The 25,786-nt window shown below is 34.5% G+C and overlaps 1 protein-coding gene and 1 long non-coding RNA gene across 5 annotated transcripts in view; one reads left to right on the top strand and one right to left on the bottom strand.

Moving 5' to 3' along the window:
• Window positions 1-25,786, bottom strand: part of LOC122627361 — a 193,621-nt gene that overhangs the window by 74,832 nt on the left and 93,003 nt on the right. The gene's annotated exons all lie outside the window — the stretch shown is intronic.
• The window catches only part of LOC122627349 (disintegrin and metalloproteinase domain-containing protein 10-like), a 137,137-nt gene that overhangs the window by 19,829 nt on the left and 91,522 nt on the right, over window positions 1-25,786 (top strand). The window contains exons 2-3 of the mRNA XM_043808428.1: window positions 10,849-11,005; window positions 21,771-21,892. Coding sequence (XP_043664363.1) covers window positions 10,849-11,005; window positions 21,771-21,892 — 279 coding nt within the window. The remainder of the gene's footprint in view (window positions 1-10,848; window positions 11,006-21,770; window positions 21,893-25,786) is intronic.

Here is a 25,786-nt window from a genome sequence, read left to right as displayed (position 1 = left end):
CCTGTCGAGACGAGAGAATGATTTCTTTATAAGTTAAACTCGTTTTAAATCGAAGTGAAACGGTCGATGTGAACGACCACCAACCAAATTTGTCCTACGAAATTGTTTTCTTTTTACGCGCGAACGTAAAATTCCAGCATCTAGCAGAAACGTTTGCGAGAGAGAAAGAGAGAGAAAGAGAGAGAGAGAGAGAGAGAGCTCGACGTTAAAACTACGAAAGAAAACTGCGTAAAATGTTAGAACGACGTTACAACATCCATTTGTAATGTTCCGGAGCAATTTTGCACCCGTATTAAACGTATACGAGATCTACGAGCTATCCGTATATTCCATGGTAGATTACGCCATTAAAGGGATGACATTAATTATCCCAGGTATAACGAGTCGTCAAAGCGATCGTAGACCTTTTACGAAGAAGCTAAAAAATTGAAATTTCATATATTCTTCTTCTTCCTTTTCCTTTTTTCTTTTTCTTTCTTTCTATTTTTTTTTTTTTTTTTTATTTCTTCCTTTTATTCCTTTTTTTACTGCAGTCGAAAGCGCGAGGGCAAAGCTTCCGTTAAATTAAAAGTACACAAATATTTTTTTCATATTCCATAGGAAGACTTGAATTTCTAGGGGGAAAAAAAAAAGAAGAAAAAAAAAAGAAAAAAAAGAAAAAGACAAAAAAGAAAGGATCGAACCATCGATCGCAACAATTATTATTTTTCATGATATAACGCACGGTGACATTTTCCCAGGATTATCGTGTTTCCTATGTGTTCGTAAACAACACATCGATTCGTGCATATATATATTCGTATATATATATATATATACGTTCTTGTTCTTTCACTTTTTACACCTGTTTTCTTACATTTCATAGATCGACTATAAAACGAAAGCTCGTAGTTCATCTTCCCTCCTCCTCCTCCTCCTTCTTCTTCTTCTTCTTCTTCTTCTTCTTCTTCTTCTTCTTCATCTTCTTCGTTTTATTCTTCATCCATGATGTCTCTTCCATATTCAATTACACGGCCACGATAATCGGAAGTTCGAGAAAGCATTTAGTGGGCGTCACCTTCCTCTCTTACATAGCCACGGCCACTTCCTGCTGTTTTACAAGTTGACGACGACCCTACGACAAGGAGTACTTAACCAGGCCACCAACGGAGTTAATTTATCGCCATGATTTGCCGCGGTATCGTTCGCGTTTAAAAGCCATTCTCCTCTTACTTGGCTTTTATGGTCAGAGAGCCATGCTTCTTCTTTTTCTTATTCTTATACTTTTTCCACTTTCATCCGGAACTTCCATTAACGTAGGTGAAACAACGTTTTGGAAACTCGCAACATAACGTGACGATCTTGATAAAATATTAGAAAGAGAAGAAAAAAAGAAATGGAAAAAGGAAAAAGGAACGAAGAAAGAAAAAGAAAGATAAAATAAAATACTTAAATCTTGTTAAACTATATAATATAATACTATGCACTAACTATAAATCTTTGATAAATTTTATCTGATAAATAATACACACATACAAATTATTATTATTATTATCATTATTATTATTATTATTATTATTATTATTATTATTATTATTATTATTATTATTATTATTATTATATCACACACGCATATACTTCTTCGTTTATATATATATATATATATATATATATATATATATTCATACACTATATATATATACATACATACATATATATATTAAACACTCTATATATATATACATATATATATATATATATATATATATTAAGCATTATATATATATAGCAATATATATTTATATATACACATACTTTTTCATTCATATATATATATATGTATATGTATATATGTATAAGCAATATATATATATATATATATATATGTATGTATGTATGTATGTTTGTACGTATGTATGTGCTAATATGTAAAAGGTTAGCTTTGAAAGAAATAACCAGCTTCGGTTTTAAACCGTCTGCCACTCAGTCCGAGTCTTTCAGCGTCAAAATGGAAACTAATTGCTGGAAATTGTACAGGAAACACAGACCAGGCACCTAGCTAGACGGTCGTTCGTTCGTTGGCACGTTATCCAAGACACGCGACTCTCGCGTAACTCTACCTCTCGACCCGACCCAAGCTCTACGTGCTATTACTAGTACTGTTACTACTGCTACTGCTGCTGCTGGTGCTGCTGTTGCTACTACTGCTGCTACTACTGCTGTTACTGTTACTGCAAGTTCATTACGCGTTTCCATCGCTTCGTTTTCTCTCCGCACTCTCGCCTTTACGTTGGATTTAATTCGTTTCTATCCTTTGAGAGTTGGCTTCTCTATTCTCTATTTCTCTTTTGCTTTCGCTTTTCTTTAAGAGAATGCATCGAGCTAAACCGTTTAAATACTCTCACTAGACCGTTTCCTCAAAGTCCTTATTTTCAAGGTACAAGCGAACTTACATACAAGTTACGGTGGTAAGTCAATAACGACGTAGAAAATGGCGATGGAAAGAAAAACTTCTTTTTTTTAGAGAAAAAAGAAAGAAAGAAGAAAAGGAGGAGAATAAAAAGGGAAGAAAAGAAAAAATATGGAAAACGAAGCAAATAACGTAACAATTTTACATCGAACATTTCGTTTTGATCGTTTTACTCCGAGAACCATAGAATAAAGTGTTACTTCATCTGGAAATAGTTATCGACTCACTCTGCATATTCGGATACGTATGTCTGCGTGCGTGCGTGCCTCTATGTGTGTGTGTGTGCGTGTGTATATATACATATATATATATATATATATATGTACTCTTCTGTCAATCTCTTATGAAAAGCACGTACACATATATACACACACACGAACACGAGCGAAGCTTACGCGAGCTTTGTTCCACAGGGAGAAAAATCCGTGCGGCTTGCTTTCACGCTTTTACGCCGAAATCTACGAGCTGGTATTTCGTTTTCCGGCAGAAGCAACGACGTTTTACAGTAGGCTCTTTCTATTTCTCTCTCTTTCTCTCTCTATCTCTTTTTTTCTAGCCAAAACCTTTTGTTTTTACCGACGTTGTATTTCTTTACGAACGAACGAGTCTGACAGCTACCATTTCGATTTTTAAAAACGACGACGAAGATCATTCTCTATTGCTCTCTTTCTCTTTCTTTTTCTATATCTATCTCTATCTCTATGTCTCTCTCTCTCTCCCCCCTCTCCTTCCTCTTTTTTTATCCAATGTCGATCGACCGTGAATTATTAATATCACTCTACCGATATTTAAACTCGCTGTCAGCAGGCTTGTCAAATAGCGGCTAAGCATCTACCTATATGCACGACGTCGATCTGTCGTTCGATGAATAATTCATAAGGATTTTATATTTAATCGATATACCACCACCTGTCAGGTCGAGGTCAGTCGTTTTTTCTCCAAATTCTACGAAGTGCCGGCTGTTTCGATTGAAAAAGAAAGAGAGAGGTAGACAGAGAGAAAAAAAGAGAGGGAGAGAGGGGAAAAAATATCATACAAATTGTTTGCATCTTTTATAAATGCCGTGAGGTACGATCTTATTTTTAAAATATCACGAAAATTCTTTTAGATCGTCTCTAGACGTTCTTTGATCGAAACGATCGTTTCTATTGTGGAAATGAATTTCTTACGAATGAATCGTCGGCGGGATTTACAAATAACATTCTAACTTTATACGGAAACAAACGTTGTTGATTTTATTGTCTGTCTGTCTGTCTGTCTGATGTCTCTCTCTCTCTCTCTCTCTCTCTCTCTCTCTCTCTCTCTCTCTCTCTCTTTCATTCTCTCTCTTTCTATCTTTCTAATTTAATTTCAAAGGGCCGACGACGAGATCCCTTCTTGCCACTGCTAATATCATGCAAAAATCGCAACGAACTACGAAGGGACTTTTTTGCATAATAAAATTAATTACGATGTAAATCTTTAGCTACCCGTCGAAGGCGATAATAAATTAAACGATCGAGAGGTTCGTATCTACCAGTTTTACAAGAAGGTGGTAGAGAAGCGCTCAAATTCTCACGCTTTTTCCTACAACGGAAGGAGAGAGGAACCGAGAAATAAAATTAAAAGAAAAAGAAACAGAAAGAGAAGAAGAAGAAGAAGAAGAAGAAGAAGAAGTAGTAGTAGTAGTAGTAGTGGTAGTGGTAGAAGAAGAAGGATAAAAAGAAAAATGGCCACGTCAATTCAGAATTCATGAAATACGCGACGACAAAATCCACAAACTTTCTTTCTTATTCTATTTTTCTTCTTCCCCCTTCTTGTTTTTACTTTAAAATACTATAATTCTTACTATAAAAAAAAAAAAAAAAAAAAAAGAAAATTGATCCCTATCATCCCGATGAAATTCGCAATCCGTGTTTCAAATTTTCCGAATTTGAACGTACAAATTTCCGCGAAGGTATACTTCCACGAATCGCAAGAGTCGCTTCGTTTAAACGTATTTTTCGAAAACTTAGCGATAGTATAACTAATTATCATCATATCTAAAATAAAAACGAAGAAGAGAATATGCGACTTGTCCGAGCAATCATACGCCATTAGTCGTACGATTCTTAATTATATATTTCTGAAAGAAAAACGAAAAAGAAAGTCGTACGACGTTGCAAACATTTCGGTCGGACGATTCCTGATTATTAAAAAAAAAAAAAAAAAAAGAAGAATAAAAAATTAAATAAATAATTAAAAAAAAAAAACAAACAAAAAAGATTGTATAGAAAAAAAAGAAAGAGAGAAAAATATTTGGATACATCATGAATCGATACATTCATATAACGAGACGATGACGATGATTTAAGTAGTTTAAGTTTAAGCAGTTTAATGATAGTTCCACTTTCTCGAGCTATAACGAGGTTTCAAACGTTACATCTTCTAGACCGATGATCAATGTACGTTCGGTCAAGATAGGATCGAGTATTATTTGTTATCTGTATCGACGGAACTCTCATCGGTAATTTCAAATGGATCGATCTCGTTCGGTTAGCTCGAACGGTATACCGGCCGGCCGGCTATCATCAACGTGTCATATTCACGTGCGGAACGGACACGGAATATCGCTCTCATTGTTCAATTTCTCGCGTCAATATCCAGCAATTTTTACTTTTTTCGCTGCTGGTGACATCCGTTGGAACGTCGCCATCATCCTCTCTCTCTCTCTCTCTCTCTCTCTCTCTCTCTCTCTCTCTCCCTCTCTCTCTCTGTCTCTTTCTGTCTTTCTCTCTCTCTGTGTCTTCCTCTTTCTCTCTTCGATAATCGAAACGTCGTCTTTTCGAGGCCTAATCTAAATATTCCTCCTAGTCCTTTGATCTCCCTAAACAATTCCCTGTCGTATCCACATAGATAGGTTAGTCGATGAGATACAAACGATCTTAAAATAAACTACCTTTCTTAATTTCACCAAGTGAAACGAACAAAATTTGCTTAAGCTCTCCGTTGAAAATTTTCACAACTTTCTGGGACAAAATATCAACTCGAAAAACTTACTAAAAGAGAGAAAGAAGAAATAGAAAATTTCTTAAATTCTTATCATAGAATCGTGAAAGTTCCAAGCACAAAAATTTACTAGGTTTTCCTAACGAAAAAAAAAAAAAGAAAAAAGAAAAGAAAAGAAAAAAGAAGAAGAAAAGAGAAAGGAAGAAAGAAAGAAGAAAGGAAGAAAGGAAGGAAAAAAGAAAACAAAAACAAAAACAAAAAAAAAAAAGAAAAAGAAAAAAAATTCTCCAATTCATTCCCCGATGCTTTCTTTTACGTTCTCTTCTTTTTCTCTTTTTTTTTGTTTTGTTTTTTCTTCATTCCATCCCTTCCTCATCTCTTTTTTTTTTTCTTTTCTTTCATATAAGATATATATAAAAAAGCTTGTCACATGTTTGCCACTCGATTAATCATAATACCCTTCCCTATTGTCGTAAGAAGAAAAGAAAAGAATCTCCACGTTCGTAAAGTGTAAATTTTATCGATGTTCGACTATGACGACGATGAGACGATGGTGATTGCGATGGCAATGGATCGAGCGAGCGAGTTGACGAGCGCGTGTCGCCGTCATGTTCTCGCGAAGCTACACGCGCGTGACCCGGATACTGGATGGCATTACCCCATTGTTCGTAGCTGAAGTATCTATCAAACCATTTTTCATCCCCCTACCGTGCTTGACGGCAATGACTCGTGTATGTATATATGTATGTATATATATATATGTGTGTGTGTGTGACCCACCACTACCTCCCATCTCTCTATTCATCTTGTTCTCTCTCTATCCCTCTCTCTCTCTCTCTCTCTCTCTTTCTCTCTATCTATCTCTCTCTCTATCTCTCTCTCTTTGTCTCTCTCTTTGTCTCTCTCTCTCTCTCTCTCTCTCGTTATAATTGCGTTCGATCCTCGATCGAACCAGCACTTCCAGTACCCATTTTAATCTCTCTGGTAATTACTCTAGGAACGGGCTAGACAATTTGATGTATCCAACATCGATACGTGAAAATAGATTACCAGTGACTGCGTGCAAAAGATAGAATCGATCGTTCATTTTCCTTTATATTATTTTGATCGTCCACGAGAACTTTAATTATACCATTAAAAAAGATACATTATTTCTGATAATTTCTCGACAAAATTGAACAATAGGCGGACCGTTTGGAAATATATTTTGTAAATGGGACGAAAGGTTTGCAAACGAAAGAGAGAGGGAGAGAGAAGAGAGAGAGAGAAGAGAGAGAGAAAGAGAGACAGGGAGAAAGAGGGAGTAGAGTAGACAGAGAGAGAAAAAAAAAAGGTAAATGTTTAAATGCACAGATAGGCCGTGCTCGTAACAGCCATTAATGGAATTTCGACGTGTGTACGTGTAATTCGGGTACAATAACGGTAACGGTAACGACAATGCCAACGATAACGCTAGGCAATCAAGAACAATCTTTATTTTCGACGGTAGCTCATATCGCCATCGTGGCTCTTCAGACGAGTAGGAAAAAGAAAAAAGAAAAAAAAAAAATACGTAGCTGGCCGTTACTACAAACTGTCGCGCGTTTTCCCGTGCTGTCGTGTGTTTTTATCGGCCAGTTAAAAGCTAGAGAGACAGAAAGAGAGAAAAGAGAGAGAGAGAGAGAGAGAGAAAGTAAAATAGCTCGTTGTTATGGAAGAATGAAATGCTACGGTGTCGACTAAAAGCTTTAAAATTTTATACATCCAATACTTTGCTAAGATCCAATCTTATTAATTATTTCTAACGAAATAAAGAGAGAAAAAGAGAGAGAGGAAGAAAGGAAAAGACAGAGAGAGAGAGAGAGAGAGAGAAATATTTTTACGCTTTGGAACGTGATAATAACGTCTAAGAATATTAAATTATAAATCGATACTCATTTGATTCATGAAATATTAAATGATCATAAATTAATTCTTTCTACGATATGTTTTTACTCGGAATTTGCATGAATTTTTCATGAATGTCGAAAAATTTATGATCGCTAAGTAACGTCCACAGCTTACAGTCAACACAGATAATTCTTTTAATCTTTCATTTGCGAAAGATTTCCTCTGAAAAATATAAGAAACGTAACGTATCGTTTACAAAATTTGATCAAATTATTTCCCTTAATCGTACGTCATTTTTACAATCATTACCTTCTTCGTTACTTTCATGTAATATCAAACAATAATAAAAACTTTCGATCGGATTTAACATCCCTTCTCTCATTCGTTTCTAAAATAAATAACAATGATATACTTGGCATGAAATTTTATCTGTGATATAACATAAACGTTGTCTTTTCGTGCAATAACCTTTAATAATTAAGAAAGGTTAAAATGTTTCAAAGTCCGACAAAAAAAAAAACAAAAAAAAAAAAAAACAAAAAAAAATATGAAAATGAATAAAAAAATAAATTGAAGTAGTATGGGTTACTATTATCCGCTACATGAACGTTCTTCTTTTCTTTTCTTTTCTTTTCTTTTCTTTTCTCTTCTCTCTTTCTTTCTTTAACTTTCTTTTCTTGCCTTTCACTTTTTTTTTTTCTTTTCTTCTTCTTTTTGAAAAGAAACTTCTTCCATGAAGTGACATTCCAGTCTCAGTTTCTTCCTCCTCTCTTACTCTCCTCGTGGAGTAAGATCGTGGTCTCTCGATGGAGACCGGAACAACGTTCTACCTAGTGAACTAGACAGTGTGAAAGAGAAGCTTCTTGTCCATTGAACTGCCTGTTCAGAAATTCCGTAACGTCTTCTTCGTTCAGATAGTAACTTCTGCCACGAAGTTCGTTACTTCGTCTATGCTTCCATCCGTCGTTTTCCATCCAGCGCGATGTCGTTTCCTCACGAAAGCAGCAAAAAGTAATCTTGTAAAAACGTACTTCTACTACTACTTGTTCGTCTTCTTCTTATTCGTTGAAAGTAGAAGGGAGAACAGAGAACATAGGTCTCGAAGAAAGAGAGAGAGAGAGAGAGAGAGAGAGGAGTGTCACGATAAGCTCGAAACGTTGCCGTTATCTGAGTAACGAGTTACGCGTGCTATGCACTACAGCCTTCGCCTTAATTATTCTTCGGTAAAAGCTCGGCTAGGAGAGAGCATAGGTAACACGATGTATAGCCAACGACACCTACCTATCGTCGAGAGCGATGCTAATTCGAGTATCCAAGAGTGAGGAGGACAAGCTTATCTCTCTGATCTTAAACACGCGATGGCGATTTTCTCTCTCTTTCTCTCGCACGCACTCTCTTTTCTCTCTCTTTTTTCTTTTCTAAAGGAACCTTGTATTCGAAGCCTCTCTCTCTCTCTCTCTCTCTCTCTCTCTTTCTTTCTTTCTTTCTATCGTTTTTCTTTCTCTTTCTCATTCTTATACATATACCCATATAAAAATACACGTTTTATGGGGAAATAAGGGAAGTCGAAGAAGAGAGAAGGTTGGAAAGGTAACGTGTCTTATCTGTGACGTGGCAAGAGAACATGTACGGCTCTTGAGTGACTTTGAAAAATTGTCTGTGAAGTTCCAGAAAAGGAAATAGAGGGGTGGCAGAGGAAGAAAGAGGGAAATAAGCTTCGGTTCCTTTTAGAACGAGAGATCTCAAGGTGTAATAAAATTGTTATCAAGGCGATAACGCGTTTGGACCACCCGCAGGGCTGCTGCTGGTGAAAGTAGCGATGGTGGTGGTGCTGTTGGCTTCTGGTATGTCGCCATCACCAGCGCCACCAGCAGCACGTTGGAAGAGTCGTTACGCTTATGCTGGATTTGCATATGAAGATTGGCCTTCGCTCGTAATCGCAGCCACCATCGTCGTTCTTCTGCGTTCCTCTTCCTTTCCTCTTCTCACCAAAGTAAAGGTTCTCGAATTTATCGGATAATAAAAGTAAATTACGCCGACGACAGTTTGCATTTATATCTCCGCTTTCAGATTCCACCGATATCGAGCCTCCTTCTTCTTCTCCTTCTTCTTCTTTTTCTTCTTTTTCTTCTTCTTGTTCTTCTCTCTTCCTCTCCTTAGTCAAACTCTGCCAATTCATTTCCTTGAATATTTCCTCTTTCTTCTCTCTATCTCTCCCTTGTTTCTCCCTCTTTTTGATTATTATAATCGCAGTTTCATTTGAAACCATTTCTATGTGTTATCGTAAAATATTATCGTATAGGATTTATTGAATGATTAACGACAGATGGATCGTACCTGTTAAAATTCATCGATAAAAGTAAGAATGAGAAATTTGTTAAATCCTTCTTAAGTCCAATCTTTTTTTCTTTTTCTTTTTCTTTTTTTTTTTTTCGTGTCCAAACAATATTACGTAATGTAGAATTTATACTATAATAATTTATATACTTGGCAAACATTAATCTACGGATAGAAACTAATAATTCATTTTTTGACGAAGACCGTGTTACGTCAAAATTACATGACGTTATAGAATCACTCGTTAATACTAGATTTATGGAATCAATCAATTCGATGGATTTCAAAGTTCATATTTAATGTTAGAGAAATCATAATCATTCTTTTAGCAATTAATATTGACTTTGATCGATTTAATAAAACGAACTAATGTTGATTGATATAATAATTTTTTTAACGTACTCATCGATACGATAACTCATTTAAACTACGCTACACAATCGATCTATTTACACGAATTTAGCTTATTATTACATACAAAAGAAAAAAAAAATACAAAGTTACAAATTTATCAATTACAGAAATCATAATTATTTCGTTTTTAACAATGTACATTAACTTTGATTGACATAATACGGAGAAATGTTATAAAAACGAAACGATCATATTTCTTAACTAACCCAAATCAATACGAATTTCATTAGCATAAATTTCAAACAAGATGTATATAGATTTAACGTATTATTATACGGAAAATAAAATAAAAAGAAAATATATATACACAAAACACGTATAACGCACAAAGTTGAGATATGGATTTAGCTATATCATGTATATTATTTATTATTATACAGAAAATAAAACAAAATAAAAAGAAAAGCAATATATATATATATATATATATATATATATATATATATATAAAGTTAAGAATCAACAGATTGACAAAAAAGAGAATGATATTTGAAGCAGGATAGATCGAACGAATCATACGATTTAACTCGTCTTACTTAAAATAAATCTTTATTCTATGCTTTCAGCCAGTATCACCAAAGACTAACACACAAAGTTAAGATGTATATGAATTTAGCTATATCATGTATATTATTTATTATTATACAGAAAATAAAACAAAATAAAAAGAAAAGAAATATATATATATATATATAAAGTTAAGAATCAACAGATTGACAAAAAAGAGAATGATATTTGAAGCAGGATAGATCGAACGAATCATACGATTTAACTCGTCTTACTTAAAATAAATCTTTATTCTGTGCTTTCAGCCAGTATCACCAGAGACTCTTACATCAGACACTATAGCCCAGCGTGGTACGATACTGCGGCGCTGAGGGAACATCGAGCAAGAAGTCGTCGTGACACTTCGGCTTCCAGTCGACCAAAGGACGCAACGTTGAATCTACGTCTTCGCGCTCTCGACAGGTTCGTAAAACGACATGGTCCTCGACACGGTATTACTCCTAACGGCGTTTCTTCTCTCACTTTCTATGCACCTATGTGTTACGTAAGATGAACGTGTACGTTGTGATTCCACGTTCCTCGCACGTTTCGCGCGTCTTTCAACAGTCCGCCATGAGATTTTTCGTCGAGCGTTAGAAACGAACGTGACGACGCTCATTCGACGAATCTCATGACTTCAAAAAAGGACATTTCTTTTCGTCTAACCCATTGAATCGAACGAAAGGTATATTGGTTGATACTGAACTTAACTAAAGAGAGAAAATTACATTGATACATGCTCCAAGAACAATACGTAGGACACTCGATTGAACTCTTTTCAAATCAATTTTCTTCTTATTAAAAAAAAAAAAAAAAAAAGAAATTATATTACATTCACGATATTATATTATATGAGATCAATAATATGACATATATAATTAACAAGGATTAATCCAACGATCATTAATTTTGTACGAACGAACTAATTAATGAATTAATCGTTGCAACAAATTAAAACACTCGAGTATATGGATGTAAAATTAACGGTAACATAACAGTAACATACATAATAATAAACTGAAAAATCAAAGAAAAAAAAAAAACAAAACAAAACAAAACAAATAAAAAATAACTATCTTCGTTTTGATCACTGAGCAACGAGTGATCATTACCTCCCCAAAAAAAAAAAAAAAAAAAAAAAAAAAAAGAGAGAAAAAGAGCAAAAATAAAAATCCACCCAAATCAAAAAGAATAGAGTCGATAACATTGGGGAAGATAGTAAAAAGAAAAAAAAAAAAAAAAGGAAAAAGAAAAATTTGTCAACGATTTATCATAGATCGAATCTATACAATCCCAATGCATATGTAACTTGCAGCAATAATAACAGTGACATGGGATACATTAAATATTGGCAACTGTAACGAAATCTGGCAGATGATCGAAAGTGTTCATCATCAACGAATGGCCCCGAGGTGTAACGAGTAACCGCGATATGAACGTTAATCCGTGCTAACACGGTCGTTGTGATCAACGTTTGACAAGGCATCGATAAGCTTCCATCCTCTCGATCTGTCGCTGTTGCTATCATCCAAAAGGCCTTGCGAGACGAGCTGACTCGACGCATCCCATTGCGAGTAGCGCAATATGTCGATATAGCCTCGGTTATGTTGTGTTGTGCCATTGACATCAGATCTATAAATCTCGACGTTACATTCACGGAAATCGCATACACGTCATTTACGGACCAATGCCCGATGTCAGCGCGATGTATTCTGCTTGTGAGAATCATCTCTGTCTATCTGTCTATCTGTCTCTCTCTCTCTCTCTCTCTCTCTCTCTCTCTCTCTCTCTCTCTCTCTCTCTCTCTCTCTCTCTCTCTTTCTATTTTTTTCTCTATCCATTTCTCTCACTCTATCTTTTGGATGTCTCTGTTTTTCTCTGTTTTACTCCGTCTCTAAAATTTCTTCGTTTCTACATCTTTTTCTCTTTTTCTCTCGGATGACAAGATCGTTTGGTCTATCTTCTAACTATTTTGTTAATCGAGATAGGTAATTATTATAAGATGAGATATATAGTAAATATAAAGGTATATATATCAGTGATACGATATATAATAAAAGTCTTTTATAATTCGAGTAAATTCATATAACACTATCTATCTATCTATCTATCTATCTATCTATCTATCTATCTATCTATCTATCTATCTATCTATCTATCTATCTATCTATCTATCTATCTATCTATCTATCTATCTATCTATCTATCTCTTTCACTCTTTTTCTGTCTTACTCTGTCCTACTCAGTCTCTAAAATTTCTTCGTTTCTACATCTTTTTCTCTTTTTCTCTCGGATGACAAGATCGTTTGGTCTATCTTCTAACTATTTTGTTAATCGAGATAGGTAATTATTATAAGATGAGATATATAGTAAAAATAAATATATATATCGATGATGTGATATATAATAAAATTCTCTTATAATTTGTGCAAATTTATATAATACGACGAGAAAACTGTGACTTGTTTTCGTGTAACAAGTTATATCGATATCCCATTTAACTTGATCATCTTAAATATATATATTTTGTGTATATACGTATATGTGTCTGTCTGTCTGTGTGTGTATGTGTGTGTGTGTGTGTATAAAAGAAAGTAAAAAAAGAAAAATTTTATTTCCGCATAAATCGTCTGTCTAATTTTATCAATAATCCTTTTGTTATAACAATTTCACATTTTCCTTTAATTATGACCTCTGCTATATAAAAACAAATTTTAAGATAATTCGAAATTTAGACTTTATAGTAAATCATTCCACCTTTCGTAAATATGTGTTTCCAAATGCAAATAAACATATTTCATATTCATACAGATCATATAGTAACTCGTATAACATGGATTTATACAACGCCATAAGTATTTACGGGTTATTCTATCGGATTGATTCATAAATAAATGTCGTTTCATTATAATAAACTTCTATTCTACGATATTATTCAAGAAAATTTTATAACAAACAAGCGATTCTTGTATATTTATTTAACAAAAAAAAAAAAAAAAAAAAAAAAAAGAAAATATTTAAAGATTTTAATACGAAGAACTTAAAGATTTTGATCCATTTATAGTTTTCGGGTGTAAGAAAATGATTTAGCTAGGTATTGAGTTTAGGAAAACTCATTTAGTAGATTAAATAATCAGATGATATATAAATAATTTTATCATTACGTACTAAAGTTAGTGTAACGAGATACAATATTCATTGAATTTTATGTACTTGTCTTAACGATAGACAACGACATTCGCCAAACTTTATATGGTTAAGTCTTAGCGATGGAGAAGTTATTAATGCAAAGGTTAAAAATGAATGATTTTATAATTATATATCATGAGCATCCTTCGCTCGTTAAAGAGGATTGAGGGTATAAAAAATTTTTCCTATAACAACTATTCAAGTACCATATTGTCGAGATAACTACCGCTACTTTCTTCATAGTTGAGTATTAGCGTACTATATTATAAGGGTTATATTCCAGTGTTAAGAAAGCCATATGAAATTCGACGAATATCGTATAGTGCATTGCAAAGTTCATTGACCTTTCGCTAAGAGAGCCCTGTATGAAATTCGGTGAATATCGTATCGGTAAATTACAAAGTTCACTAACTATATAAAATATATAAAATAAAAAAAAAAAGAAACATTATATCGAATTATATCAAACTCCACGAATGAATTTGATCAAAATCGAGACCTAATTATAAATAATATTCTCATAATCGAAAATGATAGATCGACTTAGTTTTGTCAAAATCCATCTGCTCGTTTTTAAGACAAAATTGACGAAATGTATAAATATATCAATATAAAATAATGATTTAATTTAATAATATAGGATTCATACTCGTTATTATAATATGATTATTAAATATTTATCAGTATTATTCAATTATTATTATTATTATCATCATCATTATTACTCTTATTTATCATCTTCCTTTCGTTTCTATATCCTCTCTATATCGAAATAAATAGATCCTACTTTCTGTCTTATCTCCCATTCTCATTTACCCAGGAAATCACGATCGATAGAACACGAATTTCGAGGACGACCCTCAAGGCGACTTTTCTCTTTCGTACGACGACCTAAGCAATCTGAATTCACGAGGCAAGACGTCATCCTCCATAGCCCTTTTGCGTGAACGTGTGCGTATGTATGTATGTATGTATGTATGTATGTATGTATGTATGTATGTGTATGTATAAGCACTGTGCGCGATGTATAAATGAGGTCGAGCGAAGTCATCGAAGTCGAAATACGGTACCTTAGGGATAGAAAAGAGAGAAAGCGAGAGAAACAGAAAGAAAGAGAGAGAGAGACAGATAGACAGAGAGAGAGAGAGAGAGAGAGAGAGAGAGAATCGTCCTTTTCGAATAGTAAATTATCGTTGAAATACGAGAGGTGCCGTGTTGGGACACGTATTTTAAGTGGGAAAAGGGAAGAAAAATGTCGACCTTCGGCACGCAAAAAAGCGAATCGCGTATGTATTGTGAGTGTCCTTCGTGTATCGATCCTTCAAAATGAATTGCTCTCACTCTTTCGAACGAATTACCACGGCGTATGTTAAGTTTGCTCGCGCGAGTGTCAATCACGTCACGTGACTCCCCATTCGAAAAGAGACGAGGGAGGGTGTTTGACTGGGAAGGTAATTAATCGTAAAGCTTGGCACGAATTCGCTTCGATTGCTTCTCTACCCTCGTCGACGAGCTAGCTATTCTTTTCTTTTTTATTTATTTTTATTTATTTATTTATTTATTTATTTATTTATTTATTTATTTATTTATTTACCTTTGTATATCTTTCTCTTTTCATTCTTTTTTTTTTCTTTATTCTATTCTACCCGGAGCGAACTCAGAAGGCGAAGTCTGTTAATATTTATTTTCGGTAAAAAATCGCGATGAATTCTTCATCATGAAAATAATTTAATTCGACCGATCATTCTATTTATATTTATAGTTCGTTTCTATGTCCTAGAAAAGTTCCGATCGATCTACGTCATCCGACGAATTAAAACGGAATGTTATTTCTTTCTTTTTTGCTCCTTCCAACAATTCTGTTCCAAAAAAAAAATATATATACCTCGCGATGTGGGAACGACGAGTGGTATTTTTTCAGTTGCACGTTTTTGTTCCTTTCTCTCTCTCTCTCTCTCTCTCTCTCTCTCTCTCTCTCTCTCTCTCTCTCTCTCTCTCTCTTTCTTTCTTTCTCTCATTCACACTTCTTCATATCAAACCACTCGTACAAAATTGCTTACGTTCGAGACATCGATGAGCGACTTGCGATTTTCCCTATATGAAACTACTTTTTTTCTTTTGAAAAGATTCGAAACTCACCTCAGGCCACTTCTCGTTACCGTTATTATTACCGACGATGCGATTTAATTGGATCGTGCGCTAATGAGTTCCTTCCGGTAATAATCGGTTGCTTTCTCTTTCTCTTTCTCTCTCTCTCTCTCTCTCTCTCTCTCTCTCTCTCTCTCTCTCTGCTTCCTTTTCTCATCATAGATTTTCGAAATAAACGATGCGATTACTACACCGAGAATTCTTCAACGCGGCGGTCGGCTCGCAATTAAGCCGAAGATCTACGATAAACCACCCGAAGCAATTAGTCGAACGATTATAGTAATTCGAAGACCGACTGAGCGACGACTAAACTACAATGAAATATTTCAATGAGAATATATTTTTAATTCTATCTTTTTATCCATCTCTCTCTCTCTCTCTCTCTCTCTCTCTCTCTCTCTTTCTCATTCGCTCTGTTCAACGAGAGACACGTCTATCAGAGTGATCTATTGTCGGACCCTGGAGAGACCTTCGAAATCAATTCAACTCAATTACATAGCCTAGGAGTGGATAGTACCTCAATATATCTATGTGTACGTACTTACGTATACATATACATAAATACATGTAATGCCACTTTGAACGTAATTCATGAATATCTTTTATTTTCATTGACGATCGAAAAAGATTTGCTTTAGAGAATTTCGTTGATTCTTCGTTGATATAAGATTCGTTTTTTTTTTTTTCTCAAAATAATTATCGATAAATAGAATAATAGTAATGTGTTTGAATACACGTATTAGACTCGTACACATTTTAGCTGTCTCCTTCCTGATTGTATTACAATCCGTAAACGATGTTGTCGCGGCCGCAAAGCATTACTCGTGCGACTAATCTCATTTCACGATACCACGTTTCACGTTCCATGTGTCGACTAATCGTGTTCACGAGTATGAGAGAGAGAAAGAGAGAGAGAGAGAGAGAGAGAGAGAGAGAGAGAGACAGTGTGTGTGGTGTGTGTGTGTGTGTGTGAGAGAGAGAGAGAGAGATAGAGAGGTAGGCCAATAAAAAGGATAACACGTGAAAGAAACATTTCTTAAAATCACGCGAGAAAATCAATGAGATCTATCAACGAAATATTTTTCAAGATTTAAACTAATAAAAACAAACAGAGAGAGAGAGAGAGAGAGAGAGAGAGAGAGAGAGAGAGAGAAAGAGAGAAATAGAACGTGAATAGTTTTGATAAAAAAAATAAATAAATAAATAAAAACAAAATAAAAAAGACTGTACGTATATGCGTACACAAAAAATCAAATGCTACTTTTTTTTTTCGTCAAGCCAATACTCGTATCCGTTCATTTTCATTAAACCAATACTACGTGTCGATGTGGGGAAAAAAAGAAAAAAGAAAAAAAGAAAAAAAAAAGAAAGAAAAGAAAAAGAAAAAGACAAAAAAAGAAACAAAATAACAAAAGATAAACCGAATACGATGGCTATGTTTCAATCGTCGATGATGATTGTTCTCGATGACAAAATATATATATATATATATCCATGTATATGTACGTATGTACGGTACATACCTATCTACATACTATGTATTCGTAAATACTCTCGCAGCAGATTTTCATCTCGCTTGTTTCATCGTTAGTTCGCACGCACGATCTCGAATTTGTCTCGATGCTCGTCGAACGTGAATTGGTTTTATATAGGTAACGAATAACCGAATACCGTAACGAGAGAAGTGTGAATTTTTCTCGACGTTCGCATAGGAGACTCCAAATGTTCTTTTTCATAGAGCTGGAAAACATTGGAGGGTAGGGGGAGGGTAGGAAGGACGAAAGAAAGAAAAAAAATAGAAAAAAGTAAAATAACAGGACGGTATAAAAAAAAAAAAAAAAGAAAAATAAAAAGAATAAATAAAAAAAAAGGGATAAGGGTGAGGGTAAGAGATGGGAGGAAAAAGGGTGAAATTCTTTCTTTGTTCGTTAACATAATATTAAAAAAATTCATTTAACGGACATCGTTCGATGCGAACGAGTTTATCGAATCGTCACGATTGACTTTAACGAAATAAAAAGAAAGAGAAGGAGTGGTACGAGAGAGACAGAGAGAGAGAGAGAGAAAGAGAGAGAGAGAGAAAGAGAGAGAGAGAGAGAGAACACGAAGACCTTAAATTCCCACGTCGAGACCAGGCAAAAGAAGAAGAAGAAGAAGAAGACTTAACACCTAACATGCCCAGACGCCATTTGTCCGATGAAGACACACTACCTCTAATAAAGAATCGTGTCGGCGTAACGAACAATTAGCGAAGAAGCAGACGGCTCTGAAGGGAATTTCCTCGGCCACGTTCGACGTTTCAATGTCGGTAGAAAATCGATATCGTCCTAAGAGAGAGAGAGAAAGAGAGAGAGAGAGAGAGAGAGAGAGAGAGAGAGAGAGAGAGAGAGAGAGAGAGAGAGAGGACTAACCAAGAAAAACGGACATTAACTCCCTTCTCCTTCAACTCAGACATCCCCCACCTGTATTCTAACCCCTATACACATACATACATACATATAGATATATAAACACATACATAGATACATGTACATACACTTTATCCTTTTCTTCCTCTCCCCTTTATTCGGCAAGATCCTTCTTGTATTCACTTTAGGACCCTTCGTACTCATCGGAAACGATTTCCTTCAAGCTCCGAAAGTAACCCTTTTCATTAGGAACAAGGTTATAACGGGGAATATGGTTAAGTCTATAGTTAAATACAGTTAACTAGAACGTTAGAAATTTAAATTATTTTTTTTTTAAACGTTTCTTTTAAGTCGTTCGGATGTATAAATGAAAAGATATTTTCTAGCCTTGTGTTAAAAACGATGATATTAAAGAGAAAGAGAGAGAGAGAGAGCGAAAGAGAGAGAGAGAGAGAGAGAGAGACATGGTAGATTCGGGTCTAGTTTTTCTTTTTCTTCACTCGACGTTGACACTAACGAGGCGTAAAAAAAAAAAGTTAGTATGGAGTAGCATAGCCCGATACAAAAGGGAGATTAAAGTGAGATTAAATCGAATATGAGCAAGAGACTAAACTGAAAGAGCTTTCTCTTCTCGGTACTGGTTTCGTCTATCTAGCTCAAGCAAGATAATTCTACATTGTTATCCATCGGATTAAATATTTATTCGTTCGTCAAGCGTAATTACAAAATATCGGAGAAAAGAAGTGGGCTTATGAATGAAGGAACTTGAAAAACTATGTAGAACGAAATTCAAATAATTTTCCACGATTAATGAGTCCTTTTTTAGTTAAAATATGATTATACGGTTATATATCTATTTATGATAATACCGATAAGATTAAAGGTAGGAAAAAATTAAGATGAAGCCAAATATCGTGTAACAATTATGATAATATTATTATTATTATTATTATTATTATTATTATTATTATTATTATTATTATTATTATTATTATTATTATTATTAGTAATGATAATCATAAAGTTGACGATAATGATGATGATGATGATGATGATGATGATGATGATGATGATGATGATGATGATGATGATGATGATGATGATGATGATGATGATGATGATAATGATGATGATCGTAATTACGATGATGATGATGACGATAATAATGATGATGATGATGATGATGATGATGATAATGATGATGATGATGATGACAGTAGCATTGCAATAGAACAGACTCTAAATGATATTCTCTTAGGTCCATGAATATTATTTTACCAGTCTTAATTAAACCAAGCTGATATGATTCCTGATTTTTCAGGAAACGCAAATAATAATAATAATAATAATAATAATAATAATAATAATAATAATAATAATAATAATAATAACGACGCGAAACCAGAGAATCCGTCATCGAGCTCGTAATTACATAGCGATTCTGCGGTAATTAATTGCGAGTAGTAGTGTCATGGCTGCGGGCGGCCTCGATATCGCCTCCGGGAAAGTCCGTGCACTTCCTAATTAACGAGACGATATTTTCCATGGGTTCGCGGAAATGCAGCTGATATACAACGCTGACAGTTTCAGTTTCTGGAAATCTAATAGAAAATTCGTCGGCGTGATTATTGCTCGTTTTCGCGAGTCAACTAATACACACGTATCTCATCTATTCGACAATATTGTATTATTAGAAAGTTCAACTATTTGTTGATTTTAATGAGTCACAGAAAAAGAGGGGAGATAAAATGTGAAGGAAAAGGAAAAGAAAAAAAAAAAAAAAAAAAAAAAAGAGGGAAGAAAAAAAAAAGACAAAGGAATTAGAGCTACGAAGAAACTCGAATGGCGTTTCTCATAATCAAAAGTATCGTAAAGCAATGATAAATAGAAAATATTTTGTTCGGATATGAAAACGTTTAGGAAAACGCGTGTGAGCACAATCAATGAAAACGTGAATGTGTTTCTCGTGCGTGGCACTAATTTGATGAGAAGGGAAGCCGCCGAACTAAAGCCAGCCCTTTCACCGACAATTAACCGAAAACATCGTTCGTACGGCCTAGCCCGAGGTCATTACCGATAATTTCATTACGCTTCTACTAGCTTCGGCATAGGTACAGAGAGAGAGAGAGAGAGAGAGAGAGAGAGAGAAATAGAGAGAGAGAGGGAGAGAGAGAAAGAGAAAGAGAAAGAGAGACAGATAGACAGACAAACAGACAGATAAGACAGTTAATAATTGATTCTCCGTCGTCTCGACCATCTTTGCTGGCTGTGAATATAATGATAATGATAATGATAATGATGATGATAATGATAATAATAATGATAATGATAATGATGATAATATTGTAATAAGCCATACATTTGCCTTAATGAAAAGCTTTCTCTCTCTCTCTCTCTCTCTCTCTCTTTCTCTCTCTCTCCCTCTCTCTCTCTCTCTCTCTCTCTCTCTCTCTCTCTCTCTCTCTCTTTTATCTTTTTCATTCTTCTTTTATAAAGTTAACGACAGAAAAGTACAATGAATTTTCCTCTCTGACGATGAGAGGACCTCTAATGAGAGAATATTTAATTACCAAGGAAATGTTGGACGAACAGTAATATTGTTAATAACACGCCCTACAGAATATATTTATTAATAATTTCTCATCGTTTGGTTTTGAACGAATTATTTGAAATTTATCGAGAGAAACGTATGCGACGGTGTTACCTTTTGCAAATAGGTGTACGTCTCTCTTATATGTATGGGTAGGTATACCTATGGCAATTTCGAGTGAACGATATCGTATTAATTATGTTGCTAGCATAGCGATATGCTCGTGCGGCTACCCGCACGGTTCATAGATAGTCGGATTACAGACTCGCCAATATTGATTAATTGGTTATCTCTTCGTCTTCGTGCTTCCTTTACATTACCTATGAGTTATCTATCTTCCTAAATCACGAGAGCGATCCTTTCTTTTCATAAACGAAGAAAACGCCCTTCAAACGATGGCTTTATAATACCTTTCTTATTGATTAACGTTCGTCAAGGATAAAAAAAGAAAAAAAAAAAAAAAGAAAAAAAAAAAGAAAGGAACGAATAGTTGTATCAGCCAATAAAATGGATAAATAAATAAATAATACGCCTTTTCATCGATTCTCAACAATGGCTAATTTTCATTCACAGATAGTGATAAAATAAATAAAATATTAAATGTAATATCGTTTCTCGTTGAATATTTCCTTCCGTACGAATGAAATCAAATCGGAAAGAAAGATTTAATTAATTAATATTAAATTATTAATTAATATCAATTATATTAATATCAAAATATTAATTATTAATTATTAATTAAATAGAGGATAAAAATATTATGTAAAAAAAGAAAAAAGAAAAGAAAGATAGCTCGGTAATAATTCGTCATAGGTTCGAAGAATACATTTCGTATGTTTTATTTTTATTTCAGAGAGTTTAAGATGAGACTTATAAGAGACACAAGCCTTTTCCACGAAGACACAACTTTCGAAGGATCGAACGACCGAAATATTGCCTTCGATCCTTCCCACACGTACAGCGGCACGTTGGAGGGTAAGTGAACGTAAATATATACATATCTGTATATATATATATATATGTGTGCATACACAAAGTATAACGTTATCTTGATCCTACTCAATAACCTTTCTTTAACAATTTTACGATAAGGATTCAATAGTTTATAGGAAACAGTATAATAATTCCCGGCGATTACGATCGATAAAGTTTCCATTCGCATAAGATCGGCAGGAGGTAGAAAACTTCATCGATTATCTGCAGGATGCATACTCGTATCGAACTTTCATAAGGTCTCGTTTATAGGCTCGTTAAAATCCCACGATCCGAGGATGATGCACGCCCCGATAAAATTCAAATTTCTATTGCGAGCCACTCCTCTGTTTCGTCTCTTGAAACAATGAAAAACAAAAAGGAGAAAGATAGAAAAGGAAGGAGAGAACAGAGAGCAGACGAGAAAGAGGAAAAAGAGAGAGAAAGAGAGAAAAAAACAAACAAATCGATTTCACGTGGGATCAGAGCCACGTGAACAGAACGATAGGCAAGTGAGGTGAAAGAGTTTGCCGATATTAAGTCACGGGTAACTCTCGTCATCGTCCAATTCGCACCCCCATCTACCTACCTACCCACCCACCTATCCCTCATCGAACTTATTCTTTTTTTCTTTTTGCCAAGAACGCGCATGCGCACGTACATTAAACCGCAAAAGTACAAACAACCTCTTCTCCGTACGAGTATACGATCAAAGGAAAACCCGTTGCCTTCTTGCCTTTTTACTTGCTTATCCTTCTTCTATCCCCTTTCCAGTCCTCTCCAACTCCCTCTTCTCCTCCTCATCCCCTTCTTCCTCCTTTCTCTCCTCCATTCGTCGTTGCATTCGATTTTTCCACTTTTATCCCCCGATTCCCGTACCACTCTCCTTCGATTCCTTGTTTCTCCGTTTTCCACGATTTTCCTGACCTCCGAGCTCCGTTCCTTTATATTCGTTACCATCTCACCCTCCTGCTCCTCTTCACTCCTCTTCACCCCCTCGTTTCAACCCTCTACCCTTCCCTGCCAACGATACATGCTGCTCGCATAGTGGGTTATTGGATGGTTTCCAATATGCCGGGGTTGCTACGCTCGACCACTACCGAGACCACTTTATGTCGGAGATCGCTATAACTTCTACATTTTTTACGGTTCTCGGAATTGTATCGAGAGCCAAAAAAAAGGAATAGACGATGACAATGACGACGACGACGACGACGACGACGACGACGACGACGACGACGACGACGATGAAAACGAGGACGATAATGGCGACATGGATAATGAGGTAACCAGTCTTTTTTGACCATCTGGGTTTTCGATACCGAACCAAACGTTATATGAAAAAGTATATCAGGGTCCGTTCGAATTTTCGGTAGGACAGCTAAATTTTTGCTCGGACGTGAACGATATTACGCGAGAATGAAACTAAAAGGGTGGCAAGAGGAGATAGGGGTAGGAGAGATATATAATCATAACCGCTGGACGATACATGTTTCTTTTTTTCTTTTTTTCTTTTTTCTTTTTCTTTCTCCTTCCTCTCTTTTTTCGATGGAAGGAGGACAAAATTTTCGAAACCGTTCGCTTCCGAATGAAGAAATAACGAAGAGACTAGGAACATTTTCAAAAGTATCGCAACGAGTGAACGAGTATCTCTCTGTGTGTGTGTGTAAGAGAGAAGTACGAATTCGTCGTATTTTTGTTCGTTTAATCACCGTTATGGAAAGTATAGAACGAGGATGAGCTTTTTTATTTCTGTTTTTGTTTCTTTTTTCTTTTTATTTATTTTTTTTTTTTTTTTTACTTCTTTTTTTTCAGAGAAACTATACGAATTCGAGCGAGAAATAATGAAGAGATACTACATAGTAAAGATTTACTGTTATACGAATCAATACTCAATCAGACTCTATAATATAAAACTGGGATAGGAAAAGTGAATTTCATGGACGAGAAATAATTGAATATTTTCTTATATATACATACATACATACGTACGTACGTACGTACATATATATATATATGTATATACATTGTGTATATATGTGCGCTCGTGTGAGATTGATTTATCGATGCTTAGTCCGGCCACAATTTTTTTTTTTTTTTGTATTGTTGAGATATCGCGTATTGTTCGTTGGCGAGTGATAGTTTGGCGACAAAGAATTATTTGTTTTTCTAATGCAGCAGTTCCCAAACTACAATATATTCCGCGATACATCAGTTTTACGCGGAAAGTCGAAAAACATTCCGTGAGAAATTATGAAAATTAATATTATTTTATTATTTTCATATATTTTCTTTTATATAATTAAAATTTCCGAATAAATGTACGTCTTGCTTTTCTTAACTCTGATATATTTATTTACTTAATTTATTTATTTGCCGAAAGTATAAAATAATCCGGATGTACCATTCAAATTTTCAGAATTTTTGAAGTGTTTCGTCATAGAAGTTTGGGAAACGCTGTTCTAATAGATATTAATACGTTTTGCGTGCATTCGTGTATGGATGACACTTGTGAGAAATTACCGAAAAAGCAGTAAATTTCGGAAACGCGAATAGTTAGTTAATATTTGTTTAATCTTCTTTGTTATAGTTGTTATTTTTTAAAAATATATATCCAGTTTTTCTTTTCTTTAAAATAATAAAGAGACATTCATTTTCTTTTTTTTAAATCCATTATCCTACATATATATGTATATATACGTACATACATATATATATATATATATATATATAAAACAAAAATATACATACATACACAAATATAAAAAGATTGAAATATTTCGGTGAGGGATTAAATCGTACAAAAAAAAAAAATTTTTCTACAAATTTGTTTGATACAAAGGGATACATCATACGGTGCCAATCTTTTTTTTCTTTTTTTTTTTTTTTTTTTTTTTTTTTAGCAAGTCGAGTGATGGAGGAAATTTCAAAGTCGAATCCATTTTTTTTAATGGAACCATATATTTTTCTTTTCACAGTTGGTTGGCATTTATTGAGACGAATTTAACGACGTCCCATATATAACGATATACCAAGATCATTTATTATTTTCAAAAGTTATTAATTATATTTTAAATTTGTAACTTCCTAAAGAGTATATAATCCTGTATCGTTGCTTGCCAGCTGTTACGCTGCATATTGTAAACGAAGGTCAAACTTCTTACGAAATAAATTTTGTTTACTTAGGTCGGTAAAAGAGAGCTAGAGAGAACAAGAAAGTAATTTCGAAAGAGTTTCAACAACGTTACGAGATTATGGCGTTTGAAGAAGAGATAGGAAAAATGTGACGAATTCTCGAGTAGATTTGATCAATACGTGATCAGACCAATGAATATACCTAATATACACACAAATATCAAAGGAAAAAAAAAGAAAAAAAAAAAAAAAAAAAGAAAAAAGAAAATATCCGGTATTTCATATATAAGCCGAAGGAACGAATTTTACCTCGTGTTCATTTCTTTAACATAGCGGAGAAGAAGATCAAGAAGAAACATTTTCAAAGTTGCCTCGCACTTTGTAAAACTCGTAGGAGTAGTACGTGCGTGCGTGCGTGGATCCTTACGATTGGTTATGCGCAAAAGTCGACGAGCAAGTAGTTTTCTTCTTCTTCTTCTTCTTCTTTATATACCGTACATACAGACACATATAGAAAGGAGAAAAGAGATTGAGACAGACAGAAAGAAAGAGAAAGAAAGAAAGAGAGAAAAAGAAAGAAAGAAAGAAAGAGAGAACACATAAGAATCAACATGAAATTCAATGAATCGAGTTTTGTGTGGCATGGGAAAGAAGTTTCGTCAGGGAACACGAGAAAACTCGCAAAAATGTGACTCGATAGTCGTAGATGGAAAAAAAGAGAGAGAGAGAGAGAGAGAGAGAGAGAGAGAGAGAGAGAGAGAG

The sequence above is a fragment of the Vespula pensylvanica genome, chromosome 2 (genome assembly GCF_014466175.1).
Source record: "Vespula pensylvanica isolate Volc-1 chromosome 2, ASM1446617v1, whole genome shotgun sequence".
NCBI lineage: Eukaryota > Metazoa > Arthropoda > Insecta > Hymenoptera > Vespidae > Vespula > Vespula pensylvanica.
This window is presented reverse-complemented; position numbering and strand designations above follow the sequence as displayed.